The sequence below is a fragment of the Carassius gibelio genome, chromosome A22 (genome assembly GCF_023724105.1).
Source record: "Carassius gibelio isolate Cgi1373 ecotype wild population from Czech Republic chromosome A22, carGib1.2-hapl.c, whole genome shotgun sequence".
Taxonomy (NCBI): domain Eukaryota; kingdom Metazoa; phylum Chordata; class Actinopteri; order Cypriniformes; family Cyprinidae; genus Carassius; species Carassius gibelio.
In genome coordinates this window covers 8,318,411-8,331,052 of record NC_068392.1, presented here as the reverse complement: position 1 = coordinate 8,331,052, position 12,642 = coordinate 8,318,411, and the positions used below count along the sequence as shown (strand labels likewise).

The 12,642-nt window shown below is 34.0% G+C and overlaps 1 protein-coding gene across 1 annotated transcript; it reads right to left on the bottom strand.

Annotated features, from left to right (window-relative positions):
- Positions 1-976: 976 nt before the first annotated feature.
- Positions 977-4,893, bottom strand: LOC127943264 (lipoprotein lipase-like). The gene is made up of 10 exons (XM_052539596.1): positions 4,627-4,893; positions 3,385-3,572; positions 3,121-3,300; positions 2,896-3,007; positions 2,557-2,790; positions 2,230-2,472; positions 1,946-2,066; positions 1,536-1,715; positions 1,343-1,450; positions 977-1,204 (listed from the first exon to the last, which is right to left on the bottom strand). Exons 1-10 carry the CDS (start codon positions 4,733-4,735, stop codon positions 1,153-1,155), a joined length of 1,527 nt encoding a protein of 508 aa, XP_052395556.1. The 5' UTR covers positions 4,736-4,893; the 3' UTR covers positions 977-1,152.
- Between the last annotated feature and the right edge of the window lie 7,749 nt (positions 4,894-12,642).

Below are 12,642 nucleotides of genomic sequence, written 5' to 3'. Positions count from 1 at the left end.
GTTCAGAAACATGGAAAACATATATTAGGTGCCTAATATACAAATATATACATATAATAAATAGGAAAAAATGAACAGTTTTGGTGTATTTGTGGCTATTATGTGGGGCAGTCAACCCTGTCAGGCCTGGAAAACTGTCAACATTTCTCAGATCAAATGAATCTTGTTTTACTTCTTGGCTGGCTCATGTGTAAACTAACGTTGCCATGAAGGGGGTTAAGAGAAATAAAATAAAAGTGGCAGAATAATTTGTTAATTTTGCTTTTACCAAACAAAACTGAATTGAACAGGTGAGAAAAAAAACGATATAAGTGGGAGCATTGTTTGTTGATTTTGCTCTTTTACCAAACAATACTGAATCAAAGGGAGGCAAAGCCTTTAAAGTGACCTGTGCCAGACACAATAACCCAATAAATGAAAGAAAGGTAGACATATAAAGAGCTGTTTGTAAGTATATATAATAATAATTACAACTATTTACAGTTATCACTTCATCTTGATTCAACAGAGGATTTGGTCCCATTTATGTTAAAGCAATTCATTCAGACTGATTTTCAGTTGCAAACAAAGACGAATCTTAAAGTTTTACTTTCAGTAACTGGGGCAAAGAGGATTAGCATAGCTAGAAAACTGCTTTGGCAAAACCTAATTCACAGTATACCCCAACAAATGGCTGAATAACCTAGTTATTTAGTCTCTAAGTGGACTATCAAGAGTAATACTGAAAAATCAAACAAACAGTAACATGTTTCAAGTGGCATCTTTTTCCAAAAGAAGAGTCTCTTTGGTGGGGAACCAATCCTTTTAACTAAGTGCAAGTAATTTTTAGATAGACTGGAACTGATTACTTGCATAAATATGTTGCATAGAGACTTGATTATCATTTTTATGGATTAAAGACGTAGTAAAGATTTTCTAGCCAGATCTAAGATGACCTGCAATGAGTCTCTCAAGTGGCATCTGAAGAAATGGTTTTGTTTTAAAACTGCATGGCAGCAATGTTTTCAAGATGTGGTTTCTTGCAGGATGTGTTTCTGAATTTGGGTGAAGGTTACTAGTCTGAATTTTTGGGAGAGGTTAGCATCTACCAATCCAGTTTCCCTGGCAGTTTCTTTGCCAGATCACAGAAGAGGTGGATTATGACGTGTGTTTTTACTCTGTGCTCTGTTTGAATGAACTTCCATGCATCTTCAACTTGTGCAATCTGCCAGAGTAAAGTGGAAAGGGTTTAGTCAAACAAAACTCATCACAACAAATAAAACAGGAACATAATAACTGAGTAGGGAAGGTCACTTTTAGAGGGTCGTGTCAACAGACGGGTGCACAGAAAGTGGATATTTACCTTTGGTTTTTGCTGCTCGACTGGGCTTCTTTGTCTTTCACGAAGACCGCGGCCTCTCCTCCACGGGAAAGGTAGGAAAATTCACCTTCTTTGGCTCTGAATATGATTCTAGATTAAAAATAAAACATATATACATTTTGAATTCTGCACAAGTTTTAAAAGTTAAAAAAATAAAAAAATTAAAATAACGTACTTCGACTGAGTTTCTCCTGATTTGACACGTAGTTTACGGATGTGGAAGGTATCTGGGTTCCACCATGGCCAGCTGATGAGGGTGTCTTTCTCCCAGAATAGTTTAACCATCATTAGCTCTCCGATGTCTGCATCCGTAGTAAGCAGGAAAGACTGGGTGGCATTTGTGTTCAAAGTAGGCCTGTGGAATCAAAAACCATCTCTATCACTTTCTCTGTTCTCAGAGTCCTGTCTGAAGCAAAACATGGTCTAAAATAATTGCATGACCTGAATTTTACTACATAATGTCACAAAATCACTGAAGCCAAAGAAAAGTCTCTCAATCTTCCTTAGTAAACATCTTAACGTTGCATTTTTGGGTAATTTTGAATTAATGTGAAACGTATCCATCAGGAAATGCTACTAGCTTACATAATGTAGGGCATATTTTCCTTCTCGCCGTGGATTCCGTACAATGAGATCTTCATGGGCTGATCAGTGTAGCTTAATTTTGTCTTGCCGAAGAAGTGCACCTTCACTTGATAATGGAAAACTGAGGAAAGATCATTATATTTAGAACAGATTTTTTTAAAAACACTAAAAATAAAATATTGATGTTTTATGTTTAAAAATCTAAAACAAATTTTCAATTTATTACTTTATTTCACTAGAAACAAATAAAAACCAATTTATATATACATTTTGGTGCCTCTCACCTTTAAATGGCATAACATCTCTTGTCTTCATGTACATCTTGCTGCTCCTGCGTGTGCGGATTTTGTTCACTCCGTAGCCGACCTTGTTGCAGCGGTTCTTGCGGCAGCTGAGGCACATGCCCTTGTTGAAGATGTCTTTGGAGCTGCAACGGTAAGCAAAACTTTCTTGCTCCTGGTTCACCAGCGAGTCGATGAACAGGTGAATGGAGCGCTCATGGGAGCACTTCACGATCTGATCCATGTCTGTGGAGAACCAAGAAAAACATAGAAGCTTGTATTTGTGATTTTGAAATCAAAGAACGTCTTAGGAGGATAATGGGAACATACTTCTTAAACCACTGGTGGCCACCATAAACACGGTGTTCTGGAGGTCACAGCCGGGTTGGAATGTTCCTCCATTGGGGTAGATGTCAATGTGGCCCACTGGCCTCTGAATCCCAATGCTGCGATCTGGGGAACCGCGGGTGTTGGTGTGAAGAACGTCCACAAAAAGGGCATCATCGGGGGAAAGAGTGCTTTGGGCATCTGCATACTCAAAACTAGGGCCAGCAGGATCCATGCCTGAAGATCCAAGAAGATTGCTCCATTTTAATGGTTGGCCTTTGCATTTAAGGGCTAGAATGGTAAAATAGAAAACTGACACCTAAAGAAACAACATCAAGTTACCTGTGATTCTGTTCACTTTATGTTTGGTTAGAAAACCAGTGATTCCTGCTACATGAGCGCCAAGACTGTAGCCCAACAGATGGAGCTTCTCCCAAGGATAGTCAATCTCAGCCTGGATGAAGAAACAAGACAAGATAAAGTTTACTGAATAAAACAAACTCTGTACCTTCACCAAATGCCCTTCACCTTGATGTAGAACAAACCATCTCTGAGTGTTCGACATACCTGTAACCAGTTGACAAACTTGGCTACGTCCCTTCCCACTAGTTTGGTGTAGGCGGCTGATGTAGGGTAGTGTTGTTGCGCGCGGGATAACCAGTCCACCACAATCACGTTGGCTGTTGGCTCTCGTTCATACAGGGCTGTTACCAGTTTGGGAACCCAGCTTTCGAACATACCCGTAACCTGAGATGAAATCATTGGAGTCATGGTTTGGACTGCTTTGCACATTCATTCAAGATCGTCAACAAGTGTAGCAGAAACACTCACCGTCCATCCGTGAATAACTATGAAAGTCTTGTTTTCTGGATTGAAGTTACATTCTCTGATGGTTTCGGGCTGACCTGGAACTATGTAGCACAGATCGTCTTCGGGTTCTTCGCTGGTCCTGAAGGAAAACTTGGACTCTATATCACTGAAGTCCGTCATCCATTCTGTGCCATTTTCCATGATGTCATCTGTTAAAAACCATATCAACATTGAGTTTAACAGCTAGCAAGGTACGTTCTGCATGCTTACCTTAAATGCTTTTTTTTTTTTTTTTTTTACTTGTAAGAGGCTTATAAAAATGTTAATTATTGAAGTTGTAAAGCAGCTTATCTTGCATGTGCTTATACTTTTCCCTTATTTTGTATATGAAGAATTATTTCCAAATTGCAAGCTTGGATCCTTTCCCAGTGCTTGACTGACTATACATTAAAAATAACATTTCACTGTAAGTCCTTCAATATGTGCTCATAACTGACTTTTCTGCAATAAAGACAGTCTCAAACAACTTTCTGACCTGAATTACTGTTGTTAAAAGTCTATAAACCAACATGGCCTTTTGAGACATAGTAACACAGTATATAAATGTATATTTAACTGTATAAAATGTATAAATAAAAAATACAGTATATATGAAAACTGCTTTGTGAAATCCTAATATTTTGCACAATCCAACATTATCTTCAATAAAATAAAAAACCAACAAATATAATAATAAAAACCAATAATAAAACAATAAAAAATGATTTAAAAAATGATTAAATCTTCTGATACATAAAAGTTTACATAAATATAAAAGTACAAATTCATAGAAAGATGAAGTATACATATAAAATGCAGTAAAAGGCATGTTTCGAACATAACTTTAGTGGTCATACTGGTGCAGTAACACCCCTTTCTGATATCTGAGTAAATTGATATTATTTGAATATCATTATATCATATAATATCATATATTTATATGAATTTTAATGTTTAGATTTCTTTTAAGCCTTTTAATGTTAAAATCATTGTTTAGTTTAAATTGCCTTGTTTTATTATGCCTTAGCACTTTGAGATTTTTTTTTTTATTTAAAGTGCTTTATAAATAAACTTAATTATTATTATTATTATTTATTATTATTATTCGACTTCCCCAATAAAATATTAAAAGTTAGGCAACGTGAAACGTGAAACTACAACACTTTTAAACTACATAATGAAGTTTTATTCTCTTGTTTATAAAACAAATAAGCTTATACTTACCAAAAGTGGTAAATTCACTCGGTGGCTCAATCGTAACGTTAGTTGCAAAACCCGAGGAAATGTAGACAAAAAACCAATATATAAAACAAACGCTGCTTACTCTCCTCATATTAATAGAATTATAATGATAACGGATGCAACAACTTATTAAATAAAGCCTAAAAGTCGTTGTTTTCTGGTATTTACAGAGTTACAGGAGGTTAATATTCCAGTTGGAGTAGCAGCTTCTTTAGATGCCCTGTGTCCAAAGTTTCTCTGAAGAGTTTAAATCGGTACCGCTACAAGCTCGCCTTTATCCTCCCGTGCGGGACCACATGCAAATCAGAGAAATTCTATTGGTCGAGAGGGGTGGGGTAAGGCCTGATATGACCAATAAAAGGCCAGGAACCCCCCCACACTAACTCATCACTTACAAAACTGTGAAGTAGTGAGGCCCCTGAGAGTCAATCAAATCAATTTCTCAAAAAGGAAAAAGGTCTTTCTTTCTTTCTTCTTTTTTTTTTTTTTTTTGCAAAATCATTTTGTCATTCTTAATAAATTATGATAAATATTTTTAAATTAGTCTTTTTAATTTTTACATTAAAGTAATTCTTAATTAAAAAGGTACACAAATTAAAAGTAACTATAACTGATTAAAAGTGTCGAAAAAAATGTTAAAAACGGAATTACATGACTGTAATTAGGTATTTTATTAAATCTTAAAAAGAATCAAGGACTTCTGTCAAAGATGTGGTAGATTTTTCTATAATGTTTTTTATGTTTTTTATTATTTACTAATTAAATGTAAGCAATATTCCTGCCTTTCAAATCTGACTATTCCTACATTTCTGGTAGATTTTCAGATTAATGGAAACCATTCCTGTTTGATCATCACAGTCTAGTCAAGGTCAACACAACCAACTGATAAAATCGGCCACACTGTTTGATCAGCACTTTACATCCAATTAAAATCATATTTTTATTTCAAATTTGTACACTGTGTTCACACAGAATGAACTTAAATACACCTGCTTGATTATTTGCCAACTTACGGTCAGTGGGCGTGTTTAGCCACCCTGCGTCTCATTGGCCAGATAACAGTGAGCTGACAGACAGCCAAGACTTTCAAATGTTTTAGCAAATCACTGGCTTTTCTGAGAAAAAAATATACAGGTACAAACAAATAGCCTATCAAATATCTCTGTACTAACTTGTACTTTTCCGAGCAATTCTGGAACGTCATATTTTGGCACTTCTCTGGATTTCTTTTGTTTGTCTTCATCTGGATGCAAGTGCTATAAACAAATACATGCAACTCAGTGATTAATGCTAAAAATAAAAGCAAGAACTCATGCATGTGCCCTTTCATAAACGCACTCCTACGTGTGCATAATATCTAAGCACTTCTAAACATTTACTCTTTTGATTACACATTTCTAATTATATATATATATAATGAACAAACCCCCTCAAAAAAAAAAAAAACGCTCTCACAAAGATTTAAAAATGGATGCGACTGCTCCGGCAAAACAGTTTCCGGAAAACATTATGTTTGAAAGCATTTGAAGCGATCGTGCTTACATGAATGATACAATAGCAAAACAAATGCAATATTGCTGTGCTGTAGGTTTTAAATAGTCATTTTTATTCAGTGATTTAAAGTTCCAAGTTCCACTCTTTTGTAAACCATTGATTTTTTGCAACATGTAATATTGAGCAGACGCCACATCTCATCCTGAAATAATACAGAGAAATTAATCACTGTTCATTTAAAAATGTGACTTACTAAAATTTGAAGACCTGCTTCCTGAAGTGTAAAGTTTCTGAAAAAACCATTGCAATGACTGATTCACACATTAAACGAATAGTTCACCCTTAGGACATCCAAGATGCAAATGCCTATATCAGTATGATATATTATGCACTTGCTTGAGAACATTTAACTACAATTGTTTAAATAAATGAGATTTGTTGCATGTATGAAGTGCAATGCAAATAGTAGCACTGAATACAACAACATCAAACTCACAGATTTGCACTTTTTATCTTACACAGTTATATGGTAACAGTTATTTTAAATGTTTGCAAGAGCACTAAATAAAACCCATCTGCTCAAGGCTGTGACTTCCAGGACTTTCATCTCTTTAGTCTTATCCTTCATTCCCATCTCAAGGTTAGCAAAGTTTTTCAGTTACATAAATAAGGCGAGTGCATGAGTCTCTTGATAGTTGCATTAGCTGCATTCATGCTGAAACATTAGGATTGCAGAGTCAGATCCCAGTGGGCATGAAACGAATGCTTCTTTCAGCTGTGAATGTTGTAACTCTGTCTGCTTAAACCCTCAAAAGGGTTAGTAAGACTTAGATTTTGTCTTGTTAAACCTATGAAACCTAAAAAATATTACTACTTTAAAATAATAAATATACATTATTAGGACTGTCAAATGATTAAAATAATTAAAAAAGAATCATAATATAAATAAATAATATTTGTATGCATTTATTTTAATCCATTCTGTACATTCATAATTGGAAGTCGTTTTTTAATAGAATGTTTAATGTAGACTACATTTGCATCACTCATTGGAGGACATGTTGAAATTATGGCCAATGAAGATGCAAAATGTCAAATTATGATAAATATTGATGCAGAATGAAAATGAATTGTCAGGCAGCTGTTATTCATGCAACCCAATGAAAATTCTATTTTGGTCATTTTATGAATAAGGTGGGTTTTTATAAAATAACAGAGTGGTTTTAAAGTAAGATTTATAAAGATACAGATTTTTTAATATATTATTTTAACAAATGCATGTGTTATTCCACTTTGGCATCTTCATTTATTGTGCTTGAAGTTGTAAAACTACAATGTGCATCTCATATAAAATGGTTCACATTTTAACATTGCCCTCTACTGACAAACACACAAAAAAGATAAGATAAAAAAAAAAGAATTTAAATAAGTTATGGAATATATATAATGGTAACAGTGTTTATGCATAACCAGGGACATGTTTTAAGACTTTTTAGTAATACTTTAGTCAAGTAAATTACTAAATAATTAAAATCTGAATAAAAAGAGACCTGCAAAATTATAGCATTCAGTAAAAAAACTTCACCAAAAATTATTTTTGCTATATCGTAAGATTAAAAACAAAATGTTCGTTTTTACTAATGTCCTACTTAATCAATGTATTTAGATTAATTCAGGAGGGGTTTAGACATTTTGACAGAGCAAATACACACTATAAACCTTCCAGTCACGTGCTGATGAGGGCTTTCTCTCAGCGTGAGATAAGCCTCATTGTTTTGCTTGAATTTAAGTACGATACTCTTGCTGTACATCCTCCATTGTTCCCACCAGAGCATAGAGATCTCTGTTTCATATGCCACATATGTTATGCATGTTGTATGTAGGCTTACGTAAAGCACAAAACGAGAAGCTTCATATGTCATGCATGTTTTGCCATAACTCTCAGTAGAATTTCTCTGTATTTGAGAAAGCAATGCAATTACAACATCAATGCAACCTTTATACTACTCACGGAAAAGTCTCGGTTTAGAGCATTTTTGTTGAGCGCCCATTAGAATTTTTTATTTATTTTTTTGCATCTGATGCAAATCATAACACACCAGTCATAGATGGTGGAACAAAACAAAATAATAATAATACAAAAATAAATAAAAATAAATAAAATAAATTATATATATATATATATATATATATATATATATATATATATATATATATATATATATATATATATATATATATAAATTAAGTGTTTATTTGAAAAATCTACTTTAAAATAAAAAAAATCTATACAAGTGTGATAAAAGTTATTACATTTTTAATAATGTTATCAAAACGTTAACCCAAAAACGTTATTTATACATTGTTCATGAACCATTTCTCTAAAACATTTTTTTTACATTACTTGCTGCTTAGTTCAGATGGTTCAAAAGCAAAAAATTATGTTCTCAACCTGTTAGCAAAATTATCAAATTTAAAAACATTTTAATGTTTTTTTTTTTTTTTTTTCTAATATAATGTATAATGTTAACGTAAAAAAAGAAAAATTCTGAAATACTTTTTTTTTTTATATAACTTAACGTGAACGTTCTAGGGACATATTTTGGGTCATTCCAGGGACACAAAAAAAAAAGAATAAAAGATCACAGTAAATGTCCGTATTAAAGTGGCTTTGCTTCCGAATAGACACAATTAATAAAAAAGTAATATGTAAAACACAATAAAAATAGCTTGAATGCTATATTTGAAATCTTTTAAAACCATTTTAATAGCTTTGTGAGGAAAAGGTTACAATTCGTACAATCAAATGTCGTTATTCATTAAAAATCTCATTATTGATTCATTTGAGCTAACTGCCTTGTTTGAACAGTTCATTTAAACAAACTAAAAAAAAAAAATGAGTGTGAATACAGCAGTTTCAGAGTACCCATAACACTATGGCATCAAAAAACCTCTGAAGATACCTTCACTTGTGATATTAACCTGTCTCTACAAGTTTGTGTGTGTGTGTCTGTGTGTGCACATCTTGTGAGTAATCGTTGAAAGTTTGACCTATCTTATGCAGCAGCTTTCATGCATGAGTTTCTTGACCGATAGAGACTTCACTAAGAACACCAGTTACTGTTCTGGTTTGAACGTGTGTCTTCAGGAAGGATGCAGGGACCTCTGATTGTTTTCAGAGAACAGAGCAACTTAAAGAATGTCTTTGCATGCAAGCGGCGAGCTCAGTTGGGAACAGGATGGATTAACTTCTGGAATTAGGTTGACAGATTTAAAAGAGATTTATGTTGGCGAGTCTACTTTAATAGCTCCATTACTTAGTCAAGCTGATTATTCATGTTTTTCATTAAGCATGTCATGTCACTGAATGCAGCCGCATGTAATAATGGCGATGGTGGCTCCACCTGTCTGCCATTAGTTGGACAAAGAGAGAGTCTGAAGTCAAGGTTTTCATCGTTATCATTTGGACATCTCACCGACAGAAATATGACTTATTTATTACATATTTTCAAATAAAGTGGACTACTTAATTAACAAGCCCAAGTTAGGCCTACTTAATTACCTCAATGAAAAAAAATACAAATGTCCATGAAGCATTAAGTTCCCCTTTTGCGAAAAACGGCTATAACAGCACGATTTTATACATACTTGGAATCAAACTACTTACTTGTTGTTTCTGTATTTTTTTTTTTTTTTTTTTGTCAGTTACGCCTATTTTTCATGTTGCAGTATATTTTTTTCTACTTTTTAAGTGCATTAGATCATGTAGTCACTTACTTTGTTCACACGATGGCGGAATCGGCCTTCATGAAGGAAAATATGAACAAGAGTCGTTCTTGCACATGGAAAGGCAGTTTGTGGTCAAACTAGAGACCCTTACATACCACAAGGGGGCACTTAAGTTTTTGCTCGTACAGTTAGAATCAGTCGTTAATGTCTGCATAACTGTTAGTGACAGAGCGTTTCAAATAAACTAAAATTTATTTATTTATTTTTTTACATGGACTAGCATGTGGGAACGTTTGAGGATAAATTTGAATGTAACGTTTAATTATAATTAATACCAAACCTTTGTAAAGCAAATTTAATTGTGAACTACATAATCACAGATAGCAGTGTTGTTTTTCCTGTCAAGTTTTAATAACTTTTAAATAACAGGAGATCACCACCACCACTTCTGTTTTTGTCTATCTTTTTCTCTTTGCTACTGTTAAAATCAAACTTGTGGCTGCACTTTCTGTGCTCTTGTTTCTTTAAATCGAGTTATATCTTATAACAGCTATTCCCAAGACAGGCAGCCAGCGGTTTGGGGAATTTTTACCATAAAAGGTCATGCTGAGCTGAGCTAGGGTTTCCTGTGGGAGGGGCCTGTGATATTCTGCCTCTGTTTCTCTCTCAGTCACTCACAATTACTCCCTCAGTCATCTCCTCTTGTCTTATCTCCAGCTGAATGCCTGCATTTCACACAGAACAGATCATTCTGCAGTTAAAAGAAGCATGCAAATACATCAACAGCTGAGAGGGAAGTTAAATGAATGTGTGTGTGTGTGTTAAGCATATGTACATGCTAGTTTTGGAGAAGCTACTTTGGCTCATTTTTAGTGACCTAAAACTTAGATGTCAACATAGAATGACATGGAACGCCATCTTGGCTTTAGTGATATCCAAATAGTTGTAGTAGTGAAAAAACAGACCGACTGCATAATACTTTGTCATGCTAACTGTATATGCTACAATAATTGTTAAAAAAGCTAGCTTGTTAAAGGAAAAGCTATATTATTTTGTAAACATAGCTGGGCTACTGTCACGTAGCAGAAAAATGTGGTTAAGTTAGTGGTACTAATTTTAGTTAGTTGATCATCCGTAAGAAAAGAGACACTCCTTGCGAATTTTCTTTTTGTGTTTGGTGTGGTTTACTCCCTTTTGGTTTTAGTAATGATAGCAGACTACTTATTGAGCTCATATGTAAATTCCATCAATTTAAGCTTAGTTTAAAGGAATGTTAATACCTATGGACAGTATTTAAAGCATGTTAATTACTAAAGAAAAGTACTTAGGCTACCTCAGTTTTATCAAAACAACTGTGTTTATAAACCACTTTCAGTGGAAACTAAATGTTTTGAAAGTTAAAATACAGTTTCGAAAGACTTAAAAATTATTGTTACCATAGAACACAAGACGTTTTACTTACTTTTTACGTTCTTATCAAGAAATTATAATTTATTTGTTGATAAATAATAGGTAGTCCCACCACAAAATTCAGATTTTTTTTTTTACACAAGTTTACACTTTCCAAAAGATTTTTACAACTATTTTTGTCAATAAATAATAAGTCCTGCCACAACTTAGACTTTTCACTTCATTGCTGTAATTTTTTTGCTGTCTGCTGCATTAAGGAATTTTCATAACATGTTCTTGTCCGTTAGCTGAAGTTATAAAGTACACTTTGTGTTGTACTCGTCCGTTAAACTTCTTCCATGATAGGGCACTGCCCAATAACGACACACGTTCATACTTCCCTTCATCCTTAAAGCTCAACAGGGCTGGCATGAATAAGTAATGATGAACGAAAGCAAAATCTCATTACGTCAGTGCCTAAGGGAGGCCAACAAAGACAGAGCACACTGTGTATTGCTATGATGTCATATGTAGCGATGACACGCGGCAGGCGTCAGAGAAGCTGTTTGTCTGGAGCACAGGTGTTTTTGGAAACTCTTCTCAGAACGCTCATCCAGGTGTTGTGGAGAGTGAATCATCTGTTTGACAGGCGAGTATGTCTGAGGTACATGCTGAACATGTCTCGCAGTTTTACCATCTTGATGCTCAAGTTGTGGTTTGTGGCTTGGCGGGAATTCAAGGATTTGTTTAGGTAAACCTTAAGAGAACTTATGAGCAAAATTAAAACTGAAAACCAAGCTTAAAAGAAGCTAGATGACTGTTAATATGTAATTCACAAATGTGTAAGAGAATGGCTGGTTTCCAATAGCAGTTAAGAGAGCCAGTCGGAGGAGAGTGATACATTCTGCACGTCTGCTCTAGTTTTTAGTGCCAAAGCAGTTAAACCCAACAGTATGACCATTTAGCACTTTGGGTCTCAACAACTCTAAATCAAGTGTGTGCATAAAGTGTTGCTTTATGTCAGACTTGACTGAACAAGGTATGAAGTGAATGGAAATAAATTTGTTTGCTTTCAGTGTAGGTATAATTAATCCTTGTACAAAATTTCATCAACTTTTTTTTTTCTATTTACTTTTTTAAAAACATTTTTCTCCTTCTTTGTATTTGAAGATTTGCTTCTCTCAATATTATTTATTTAATGTTCAATGTTCAGTGGTTGCCAGAGATTTGATGTAGACAAATGCATAAGTCACTCACGGAATAAAAAAAAAAAAGAAAGAAAAGTGGACATGATATATTGATTTAAATTGAAATTATTGTAAAATTTTATACTAAAGCTTGTGTTAAGGGAAAAAAAAAAAGAATTCCATTCCAATGTACAAAATG

Coding starts and splice junctions, on each gene's coding strand:
- LOC127943264 (XM_052539596.1), bottom strand. CDS start 4,735: ATGAGGAGAGTAAGCAGCGTTTGTTTTATATATTGGTTTTTTGTCTAC. Junction 2,791..2,895: donor TAAAGTGAACAGAATCACAG/GTAACTTGATGT, acceptor TTGGATCTTCAG/GCATGGATCCTGCTGGCCCT. Junction 1,716..1,945: donor GAAAATATGCCCTACATTAT/GTAAGCTAGTAG, acceptor TTGATTCCACAG/GCCTACTTTGAACACAAATG.